The sequence below is a fragment of the Brienomyrus brachyistius genome, chromosome 14 (genome assembly GCF_023856365.1).
Source record: "Brienomyrus brachyistius isolate T26 chromosome 14, BBRACH_0.4, whole genome shotgun sequence".
NCBI classification, from domain to species: Eukaryota; Metazoa; Chordata; class Actinopteri; order Osteoglossiformes; family Mormyridae; genus Brienomyrus; species Brienomyrus brachyistius.
Genome location: NC_064546.1, coordinates 19,668,661 through 19,680,316, shown reverse-complemented (window position 1 = coordinate 19,680,316; position 11,656 = coordinate 19,668,661). Strand labels below are relative to the sequence as shown.

General features: G+C 41.6%; 1 protein-coding gene across 1 annotated transcript; it reads right to left on the bottom strand.

Moving 5' to 3' along the window:
• Positions 1-9,024: 9,024 nt before the first annotated feature.
• On the bottom strand, positions 9,025-10,562 carry LOC125708100 (fatty acid-binding protein, brain-like). Its single transcript, XM_048975618.1, has 4 exons — positions 10,388-10,562; positions 10,084-10,256; positions 9,658-9,759; positions 9,025-9,252 (listed from the first exon to the last, which is right to left on the bottom strand). The coding sequence occupies exons 1-4, from the start codon at positions 10,458-10,460 to the stop codon at positions 9,202-9,204; spliced, it is 399 nt and encodes a 132-aa protein (XP_048831575.1). The 5' UTR covers positions 10,461-10,562; the 3' UTR covers positions 9,025-9,201.
• Positions 10,563-11,656: the final 1,094 nt, after the last annotated feature.

The window sequence follows — 11,656 nt, the reverse complement described above, 5'->3', positions numbered from 1 at the left end:
ACTGGTCTCCTTTATTTGTGACCACGCAATTTTAAAAAGTAAATTAACTACGCAATAAATTATATATACTTTATATACGTTTATCTATATAATATAATAAATTAATAATACAGTATAGTATTTAATATAAACATGCTAGATATAATATATAATATTAGCAGTGAATATGTTATATTTGTATATGGGCAGCAATAGGCATTTTTTCTGAGATTTACTCAGTACTGTGCCTAACTGGGTTGCAGGTCAATTCCATAACACTAGAACTGCCAAATCTACGCAAATTTGCGTAAATTCCCTGGGCCTAACACCTACTAGCATCCCTGCTGAGAGTTTCTTGGGCCATTGTCCTCCTGCTTTTGTTGTGCAAACACACCCATTACCTGTGAGGCCTGGCACATTTGCATTTTTTTACTCAGAGCAGGTAAAATCCAAGGCAGGCTAAACCTCTGTGTGTGACATGGAAACCTTCACAAAAGTCTGCCATATCTATACCAAATATCCCACATGCTGACTGACCTGCAAATATGAAAGACACACATTCACAAAATATATGGAAGCACAAGTCTGTTTTATTTATAAAAAAAATTGAGTGTTTCAAACTTTGCAGTGTTTGCAGACCCAGTGACCATCATCCCTGCATTTGGCGCAAGTGAATTTGTAACACTTTGCACTGGTAAACCTGCTGCGGTTTCTGTTGCAGTTCTCCTGTACCTGACACTGAGTTGTCCATACAAGTCCTGGCACAGCAGCAGCCTTCCTCTGTCCCCATAGCCTTTTGTGGCATAAATTGGCAATGGAGTTCCTTGGCTAGATGACTCAAAAATAATCTTCTTTTGCCTTCCCACCCTGTACATGCCTTGTACAGAACGTAGGAATTTGCCACCACCAGGTCCAGCATGTTGTAAAATACAGCTACTGGCCACCTGCATGTTGCTGCTCTTACGGAATACATGCGCGCCATTTGGTCCAACACATTTACACCACACTATAACAGCAGAGAGAGAGAGAGTCATGAGTGTATTTGCTTTTTTTCTACCTTCTTTCTATATAGGCCTGTATAGTACATATCAGAAAACATTGTAGCACTGATGTAAAATTATACACACATTCACATACCTTCATGTGGTTATAGTCTGTTATCGTGTTGGGTTTCCTCTTTCTGCCTTCACAGATCGCCACATCTTGGTCCAAGGAACTCAGAACACACACAATCTTGTTTTTTTAGGTGCATAAATTGTCAAGGAGACACTGCCACTTCTAAGCACTGACGCGGAGAATTCCTCTTGCTGTGCAGTGTCCTTTGAAATTGGAGGAAGTTCATACCAAACTTTATTCCCTGTGCTCAGTAGTGTTGTTTTGCGCTGAAGCAGTCTGTGTGACAGTGCCAGTGAGGTGAAGAAATTGTCCGTTGTGACATTTCTCCCGTCATCCAGAAATGGCTCCATCAGACTCATGACCATGTTCTCTGCCAGCCTCTCCCTTTTCTGGTGACTGGGGTCCTTTCCCAAGTTAGGGGACACGTTGCAGACGTATTTGGTCTCCAAATCCGTGGCCATCCAGAACTTGATCCCAAATTTGTCCGGCTTGGATGCGATATACCAAGTGACATGGAATGGATCCACATCTACTCCACGTTGTCTTTCCACCGGTGTCCCTCAGGGCTCGGTTCTTGGCCCTCTCCTATTCTCCCTCTACACTAAATCTCTTGGCGAAGTTATATCCTCACATGGCTTCTCCTACCACTGCTATGCCGATGACACTCAACTCATCCTCTCCTTCCCTCCCTCAGACACTCATGTCTCCACTAAGATCTCTACATGCTTGGCAGACATCTCATCTTGGATGACCACTCACCAGCTAAAACTCAAAACTAGTAAAACTGAGTTGCTTTACATCCCGGCTGACTCATCCCCCCTCCAGGACCTTGCGATCTCCTTTGACAACTCCCTGATCCGTCCTTCGGTTTCTGCTAGAAACCTTGGAGTTACCATAGATGATCGGTTGTCATTTTCCTCACATATCACCAGTCTTTCTCGCTCTTGTCGGTTTCTCCTCTTTAACATCAGGAGGATACGTCCATTTCTTTCCACCCAGGCTACCCAGATACTCGTCCAGTCCCTCGTCATCTCACGCCTTGACTACTGCAACTCGCTTCTAGCGGGTTTACCACTGAGCGCCATCCGTCCCCTCCAACTGATTCAGAATGCAGCTGCTCGTCTTGTTTTCATCCTTCCCAAGTTCTCCCACACCACTCCTTTGCTGCGCTCCCTCCACTGGCTTCCTGTAGCTGCACGCATCAGATTCAAAACACTGATGCTCGCATACAAAGCCAAAAATTCTCTGGCACCATCCTACCTAAAGGACCTCATCACACCCCACTCTGCACCACGATCTCTCCGATCCTCCAGCACTGCTCGACTGGTCCCACCTCCCCTCAAAGCACAAGGAAGACACGCATCTCGGCTCTTCTCCGTCCTGGCACCTAATTGATGGAATGAACTCCCCCTAGATGTCCGAACAGCTGAATCCTTGAATGTCTTCAAGCGACGACTCAAAACTTTTCTTTTTCAGAAATACCTGACGTAGAACTTCTATATTCTTACTCGACTCTTTTTCTGGTGTGTGTTTTAAAAAAATAAAATAAAATAAAAATTCTGCACTACTCAATGGCGTTCTCAGAGATAGTATTCGTAGCTGGGGTCCTTATTGAGCTAGCATCGGAAATTCATTGCAGAGTCTCAAAGCACTTATGTAAGTCGCTCTGGCTAAGGGCGTCTGCCAAATCCTGTAAATGTAAATGTAAATATACTGCATGGACAATGAACCTTGGTCGAGAACAGCTGTACATCTATGTTCATGTGTTCTCCTGGAGTGAAACTTTCAGCACAGTTCTTGGTGAAGGCTGGCAGAGAACGTGGTCATGAGTCTGATGGAGTCATTTCTGGATGACGGGAGAAATGTCACAATGGACAATTTCTTCACCTCACTGTCACTGTCACACAGACTGCTTCACTTTACTGGGCATGGTGAATAACGTTTGCCGTGAACTTCCTCCATTGGCAAAGGACACTGCACAGGGAGAGGAATTCTCCACGTCAGTGTTTAGAATGGCGCGCATGTATTCAGTACGAGCAGCAACAAGCAAGTGGCCAGTAGCTGTGTTTTACAACATGCTGGACTTGGTGGCGGTGAATGCCTACGTTCTGTACAAAGCATCTACAGGGTGGAAAGGAAAAAGAAGATTGTTTCCGATTCTTCTAGCCAAGGAACTCCATTGCCAAATACAGGGATGATGGTCACTGGGTTTTCAAACGCTGCAAACACAGACTTTGAAAGATAGACAGACTGTGTGGGACAGTAACCACTGAGACAAAAGGCAGAAAGATGACGAAGAGATGAACCTGGAACTGAGGCACGGATACATCAATTTTTACATGAACAGCCAAACATGCAAAGCTGGAGAGATCACACAAAAACAAAATTCACTTTTGGTGTTATAATTCAGTGATGGCCAATGAAAATGAAATGACATTTTATTCTGTATGTGTATGAGCATGTCAAAAACCATGGACCATGACTTCACTCAGCTTATGACATTTATATACAAACATGCATTGGAGACTGAAGTGTTAGCATGTTTTCATTTTATTCATTTCATTCTATTAGCAACTTTTCATTCTATTTTCACTCAATTTGTTTTATAAATAACACAGACTTGTGTTTCCATATATTTTGTGAATGTGCGTCTTTCATATTTGCAGGTCAGTCAGCGTGTGGGATATTTGGTATAGATATGGCAGACTTTTGTGAAGGTTTCCATGTCACACACAGAGGTTTAGCCTGCCTTGGATTTGAGCTACTCTGAGTAAAAAATGCAAATGCGCCAGGCCTCACAGGTAATGGGTGTGTTTGCACAACAAAAGCAGGAGGAGGATGGGGCTGAAGACCTGCGAAAATCACAGCAGGGGTGACAAACACCTTGGGACTCTCAGCAGAGAATAAAAACTCGGTAAATCTAGTGATAAAGAACCACTGATGTTGATTCATTAAATATCCTTCAATATACAATGTGTCACACGATGGGCAAAGAGTGATAAGCTGTATATCGACTTAAAACGCTGATCAAAGTGCGCTGAGAGTGTGTCATGCACTTTGACTCTTACTGTAGGCCTGTACGATTCACGTATTGATATCCCAGCAAAGCCTTTCACCCGACGTATCTGACTGCAAGGAAAACATGAATCTGTTTATTGATCTATAATCCTGGGCCCATGTTATCATGTCTAATGTCCAGAAGCAATTATAGCATTGTCTAACTCATTTTGTTTTCCAAATAAGATGTAAAGCGTTAAAAGAAAAATGCTTTTCTTTCCCAAAATGTAACACTGAGAAATATTTCATATTTTATTCTTTACAGCATGAACAAGGGTGTCCAACTGTGACACTTTTTTTAAAATACCGTTTTTCAATTTTGCATATAATATGCTTTTATTGTCTGGCATATGTAGAATATTTTCAATAGAAATAGTTGTTTTGAGTAAAACATTTAAATTGGTTGCGCATATGGATGTTTTTCTGCTTGTTCATAGCTCACAAATGTCTCTTTCTTTCTGATGATCCTTTCCAGCATAACAGTAAAGAAGTGTAGATACTCTTTATGAAGTAACCTCATTTTCAGTTTTAAAACCGCATTACTTTATTGATATGTCACAGTTATAAGGCAGGTTACTAATTAACAAACAGCATGACATTATTGTTTACGCAAAATGAAAAATTTCAAATTAAACATACTTTACTCCAACCTCCGTGTAGTAATATAAGTTGACACCTACTGAAAAAAATCTGAATGAATGGTGCATTGATAAGTGTATATTAATTTGTTCATTGTTTCCCAATCCGGTCCTCAGGGACCCACAGCCAGTCCACGTTTTTGCTCCCTCCCAGCTCCCTGTCAGATAGTCCATGTTTTTGCTCCCTCCCAGCTCCCTGTCAGATAGTCCATGTTTTTGCTCCCTCCCAGCTCCCTGTCAGATAGTCCATGTTTTTGCTCCCTCCCAGCTCCCTGTCAGATAGTCCATGTTTTTGCTCCCTCCCAGCTCCCTGTCAGATAGTCCATGTTTTTGCTCCCTCCCAGCTCCCTGTCAGATAGTCCATGTTTTTGCTCCCTCCCAGCTCCCTGTCAGATAGTCCATGTTTTTGCTCCCTCCCAGCTCCCTGTCAGATAGTCCATGTTTTTGCTCCCTCCCAGCTCCCTGTCAGACAGTCCATGTTTTTGCTCCCTCCCAGCTCCCTGTCAGATAGTCCATGTTTTTGCTCCCCCCCAGCTCCCTGTCAGACAGTCCACGTTTTTGCTCCCTCCCAGCTCCCTGTCAGACAGTCCATGTTTTTGCTCCCTCCCAGCTCCCTGTCAGATAGTCCATGTTTTTGCTCCCTCCCAGCTCCCTGTCAGACAGTCCATGTTTTTGCTCCCTCCCAGCTCCCTGTCAGATAGTCCATGTTTTTGCTCCCCCCCAGCTCCCTGTCAGACAGTCCACGTTTTTGCTCCCTCCCAGCTCCCTGTCAGACAGTCCATGTTTTTGCTCCCTCCCAGCTCCCTGTCAGATAGTCCATGTTTTTGCTCCCTCCCAGCTCCCTGTCAGACAGTCCATGTTTTTGCTCCCTCCCAGCTCCCTGTCAGATAGTCCATGTTTTTGCTCCCCCCCAGCTCCCTGTCAGACAGTCCACGTTTTTGCTCCCTCCCAGCTCCCTGTCAGACAGTCCACATTTCTGTTCGAAGAGTTGGGAGGGAGCAAAAGCATGGACTGTCTGTGGGTCCCTGAGGACCGGATTGGGAAACACGTGTTAGTTGATTGATTGTATAAGTGTTCAGAGTCGAACTCTCCAAAGCATGTAGCCTGATCCCCTGCCAGCTCTGTGGATGACATTTAATGTCTTAAAAGCAGCACTTCTTGTTTTAGTCAAGCTAATAAATAAACTGTTCATGTTCGCAACATTGACATCTGGATTTTTTCTTTCAAACGAACCTTTCATTTCGCTCAGATGTTGTGCGTAAATAGCAAGCATATTCCATTCATGTCATCGAAGCACGGATGCTTCTGGAGTTTATACTATGTCACAGATTTTACGTGATTCTTAAAATCCATCAGGACATCTACCGTGCAGATCTGCCTTTCTGTTCAGATGCACTGTCCTGAACTCTCAACTGAAATTTAATCATATATAGCCTTCATATCAAAGGTTTAAAGGTAAACAAAAAATAGTATCAGTAGAACAATAAAACTATTCTAATTTTATCCTGTATGTTTATAATTTCCAGTGTTTATTATCAAGAGTGAAGAGTGTAGTTTTAATGCCGTTTCCTAAGAAATCATATGTGGCATACGAAATATGTTAATGTAACGTCTCCCTGCTTTTTCTAAAGTATTTCACGGTTTGAGCATGTCTCCCATTAAAAATGTGAACAAACACTTTTGCCTTTTATGGACAAGAAAAGCAACACAACCATACAAGAAAACCTTTGTTTTCCTCACACAGTGTAGGATCATAAAGTCAGGAGGCAGAAAGTCGGCATTTTGTTACATCGAAGCAGCACTTTAATTACTGTGGCTACAGTTTTTTTTCATTAATACTTGGACTCCGGATCACTGGCAGTCAGTACTGCCCATTGTACATTGTACACTCCCCCATCAAAGATTGCCCTATCACAGTTCTTCTTTATGTAACGGAAATACCCCCCCCCCCCCCTTATTTGGGGTTCCCATGGATGTCACTGGGTTGCGGTCTTCCTGACACCCAAGCCGTCTTCTTTTCAAAGAGGACAATAAGGGTAATTTCTTGTGGAGACTAAGGAATTTCTGTCAGCATTGTCATGCTCACACTCAGAGCCAATTGGCTGCAGACTAACATGTTTCACTCAGTCCATGGTGGGGAGAACAAATCAGCTTAGAGCTAAATCGGACCCAAGGCCCGGTCGTCCTCTCAAAGGGGAATAAAAACGAGCATTCAGGCTGGCTGAACACCACCACTGGGGAGCGAGAGGGAAACCTATTCTTCTCATTTCACAATTCCGTCCCCTGTTCTTTTATTTAAAAGAAACTGTGCACAACAACATCCTTGTGTTGCGGTGAATGAAGTATATGCACTCAGTGCCCAGTTTATTATCTACATCTGCTTGTGAAGGCAATGAACCTGCAGGGATGAGAGACTCCGTTACTGTTCAACTAAGACGCCTGATCTAATTGATTTCCGACATGGAGCGACTGCTGGAGCAGGACCTGGTGTTTCCAGCATCTCAGGAACAGCCACCTTTCCCGGCAGAATCAGACACTATGCTGTGTACAGTTTGCAGTGGACAGTGAGATGAACAAAAAAAATTAAAAAAAAACACCCTTTGAACGGCAGTTCTGTTGTCCGAAAACACCTTGTTAATGAGTGAGGTCAGTGTAAAATAGCCAGAACTCTTAAATATAACAAATATAACAAAATATAAGAGCTCAGAACGTCTGTGGTGTGCATGATGGCTTCGCTGAAAGTGTCACTCGCCTTAACCTTAAAGTGTGTCTGGAACCCGAAGTGAGTCCCACCCAAGACGACTGAAAAGCTTCAGCTCCGCACCTCCCATCCCAGTACTCAAGACCAAGGAAGCTGCTTTCATTGCACACTGCAGATCTAGAGAACTAGAGGAGCTGGCTGCACATCGTTGGCTACTGGTGATCATCACCATGTAAGTACCTGCACAGCCTCTAGATGGCGCTTTTGCGACAACTACCTCAAATTCTCAGACCAGCATGGACCAGCAAACAAAGACCAGCATATAACTTGTAATGAACAAAGGTTATTGTTTGAATTTGAACCGTGTTCTCAGCTGTAAGACTGCAAACCGGTTCTTGAGAAAAACACTAAACATTTTGCGTTGAACTACTTAAACTAACCAGGCCATGTCAAAATGTTCCACCTCTGTTTTAAACATGAATGAATTTATGTGGTACCTCAGCACCAAAAAAGCTCAGCATTGTAGTGAGGAGTAACCGTCCTTTTTAAAAATTGATTCGGCGTGGATGTACTTGTGCGTTGATAAGTCTTTAACTGAGCGCTGCAGCAGCGTGTGCCGAGGGCGGGGACGGAGTTACGGGGCAGTGCAGTGTGCAGTGCTTATTGCTTTGATTATTTTGTAGTGATAATCGAGCACTTCTTGGGTGTGATGTATAGCGCTGTGTTACGGTGTTACCTCCCAATGCTTATTATTGCCCCCGGAAGATGATGCAGCCCTTAATTTATTTATTTATTAATAAAGAATACTTATTCGTATCTTTGTCTCCTTTGTCTGTATGGGAGGTATTTTCTGCAAAAAATCAAATGAAAATGATAAAAAGAAAATACAATTTCCACTTTGTCATTTAGTTTCCAGAAGCTATAATAATAAGAAGAAGAAGCTAACTTAAGCCGTGAAATACAACGCTACGAACAAGAAGCTAAACGATTCGGAAGCTGCAAATAAGTAGCTAACGAAAGACGCGTGTGACTTTGCCATTAGTTTGGGCGACACGGGCGACCATGGCCAAGAAACACACGGAGAACGGAATCAGCAAACGCACTGAGAGCGCAGCAGTGATCCGTTGCCCCGGCCACTGCCCCGCTCCAATAAACATGTATTTGCATGTCGTGAACTTGAAGATGAATCGGCAAAGTAGGAAATGAAAAATCGAATTGGAAAATGAAAAGGCAAAAAGGGTTTTTAATTTTATTTTTTCAATGTTTCACATCTGACTCGTACATGAGTGGAAAATTAAAATACGAATGGTGCTATTCCATTTTAAGGTTCATTTTGGCAGGATTTTTGCGCACAAGCTTTGGAAACTAAATGGCAAAGTGGAGATTGTATTTTCTTTTTATCATTTTCATTTCATCGCTTAGATAAAATGGTAAATAACTATAGTATTCCAAATTGTTAGAGGCTGTGTCGCCTTTAGGCGACATAGAAGACAAAGGTATAGAAGATAAATAGTCAAAAAGTCAATAAGAAAATCAGTAGGTCTGCTTATTTTTTATTAAGTTCTATTTTTCAGTATAGCATATTCATATAAAAATTAAGTGGACGCAACAGACGTCGATGTGTTTTCATAAAAGCAAACCAAAGGAAAACATTTTAGATCTAGAGGCAATTAAGTAAGCATAAAATTATTAAAAGAGAGACGACGTATTTTACGCCTTTTCGTATATGCGCAGTGCATTGACATCGTTACAGGTAAGGTTCTGCAAAAAGAAGAAAAAAAGAAAATATAGTTAACAAAATCGTTTCGCAAAATACAGTCACAAGAGTGCACACCTATAATCGTCCAGTTACAGGTACACTAGATTACTGCAGCTGTAAATATGCTGACGGCCAAAGTCTACATTCAGATTATTTCATAATTTTGCTACCACTTTGCAATCAGGCTCCCTTTTGCCGCTTGTAAATGGTAGTAACTTATTAATAAAAAGAAAAGTGTTATAACTTGTTTAAATTAGTCTATTAATAATTTACAAAGTGTTACAACCTAATTAATAATCAGATTATAATCCATTCATAAACCTTTTATATGGAAAGTGCCATTATTTTTTACTGCACTATAGAGATCGCAGTGCACTGATCGCGATAACAAGGCATATATAGCTCACCATGATCATCTTCCCGTCTTTGACCTCTCGGACAAACGTGGTTTCTTTGCCGTCCCACTTTTGAACTTGGACCAGTTTATCATCTTCCAGGGTCACGGTAGACTATAATCAAAAGTGATTCAAGTTGATCATTGGACTTTTGTAGTTTGTAGTGGTACTAATGAATACTATAATATATCTACCGTAATACCCATAGTAGGTGCCCCATTGTCCTTTCGGATATATTCACGCCTATCCTCTCTCTACCGTAGTATATCCGAGTGCTTTGACACCTGCCACTCGAATGCCATATTATCAAGAATACTAGTCAACAAGGTGACAACTCTATATAAAGGCTTTGCATATTTACTGCATGTAGGGACGGTAAGACGGAATTAAGCACTAGTTTATCCAAAAATGCAAGAGGAAAAAGTTGGATACGCTTACTTTGCATTTCCTGTCGTCCGGCGTTGTCTCTTCAAATTCTTCTCCCAGTATGAATGATATTTCGTTGTTTTTGAACGTACTCTGGGTTTTCAGGACGACCTTGTCTCCATCCTCACTGATGATGATAGTGGGCTTCGTAACGTTGCCAATTTGTCTGAGGGCAAAGCCCACTCCTATTTGAAACAAATTAAACATGAAATACCAATTACTCTCAAAATCAAATATTCAGAACAAACAATATATATTGTGCTCACGAATGCCATCTTTATAATATCTGCAATGTTTGCATCGAGGGAAAACTCACCAATCGCTTTCATATACTCGTCAAAGTTCTGACTGTCTACAAGCTTCCAAGTTCCACAGAACGCTTCAACCATACTGACAGCTGGAATATGTACTAATACTAAATGATAGCAAAAGGCAGTGTGATGCCTGCGCGGTACGCAATTCGAATGAACTGTATTGGTGAGTTTTTTTCCATTTCTTAATTTAGAATAAACGCATTAGTATGGACGTAGACGGTGATACGCTCAAATCAGTGTGTCTTTTCTGATTGGTTCCGAACTCCATGCGTGTGAATCACGATTGGTTCATGTAGATGGCGAGAACGGGTCATCGATAATTTATGTCCGTAATCTGATAACAGGCGTTCGTTTAAATTTCATCAATTATTACAATGAAAATTAGTCTTAATTATTTTTACTCTTATTTGAATAAAAGTCTCGCAGTTTTATTTTATCTATCAAAACTACATGCACCGTGTGTTTTTCTTATAAACATAATTCACACTTAAATCTAGAATCATATATGTATAGAGTCATATGTGCATGCAATGTGTCTAAGACAATAGCTCCAAGGGTACTTTTAAAATAATATAACAAATATTCATCTCTCAGCACTTCATAGACCGTGCTCGTTCCATACGAGGATAATATAGACTTTGTATGCATACTTCCACTGCCCTCTACTGTTCGCATTTTTTTGTCCTCCTGCCTTTTTCCCAAAATGTTTTTTACCGTCTTAATACTTTGAGACACTGTGTCACTAGAGAAAAAAATGCACTGATATTCACCTCAGTGGATGATTACTTCAGTACGTTTAGGATGTTTAATAAAATAGTTGCCTGTTTGCTTACCTTATACCTGCGGCTAGTGGCATTTGCCTTTTTCATTGTGTTTAGTTTCTATGAAAATCATGCCCAGGTGTGGCAGGATGCATTTTAGTCAGTCTGAGCCATTTTTTTTACGTTTCTCTTTCAATTAACTGAATTGCTTCGGTAGTCTTAGAGCTGTCCTAGTGGATTGTCGTGTGACTTTGTGCTCTTCAAACACGTTTATTTCCTTGTAAGCTTAATTTTTTACTCGGGTTTATCCTTATACAGACACACTGTCCAAATGTATGAGATTATAAATTGGGGGGGGGGGTAGGCTCCGGACCCCCCGCGACCCAGTAGGATAAGCGGTTTGGAAAATGGATGGATGGAAATTGGGGGGGGATTCGGTCGGCCCGTCAGTTGGGGAAGGGAGATGAGAAATGACACCTAGGATAATTAAATTTTAATTAGGGCCCGAAC

Bases quoted from the DNA above. Each gene is read 5' to 3' on its own strand.
- LOC125708100 (XM_048975618.1), bottom strand. From the start codon at position 10,460: ATGGTTGAAGCGTTCTGTGGAACTTGGAAGCTTGTAGACAGTCAGAAC. The intron at 10,257-10,387 runs GTGAGTTTTCCC...TGTTTCAAATAG, and splicing joins CGAGTATATGAAAGCGATTG to GAGTGGGCTTTGCCCTCAGA. The intron at 9,253-9,657 runs GTGAGCTATATA...TTCTTTTTGCAG, and splicing joins AAGACGGGAAGATGATCATG to AACCTTACCTGTAACGATGT.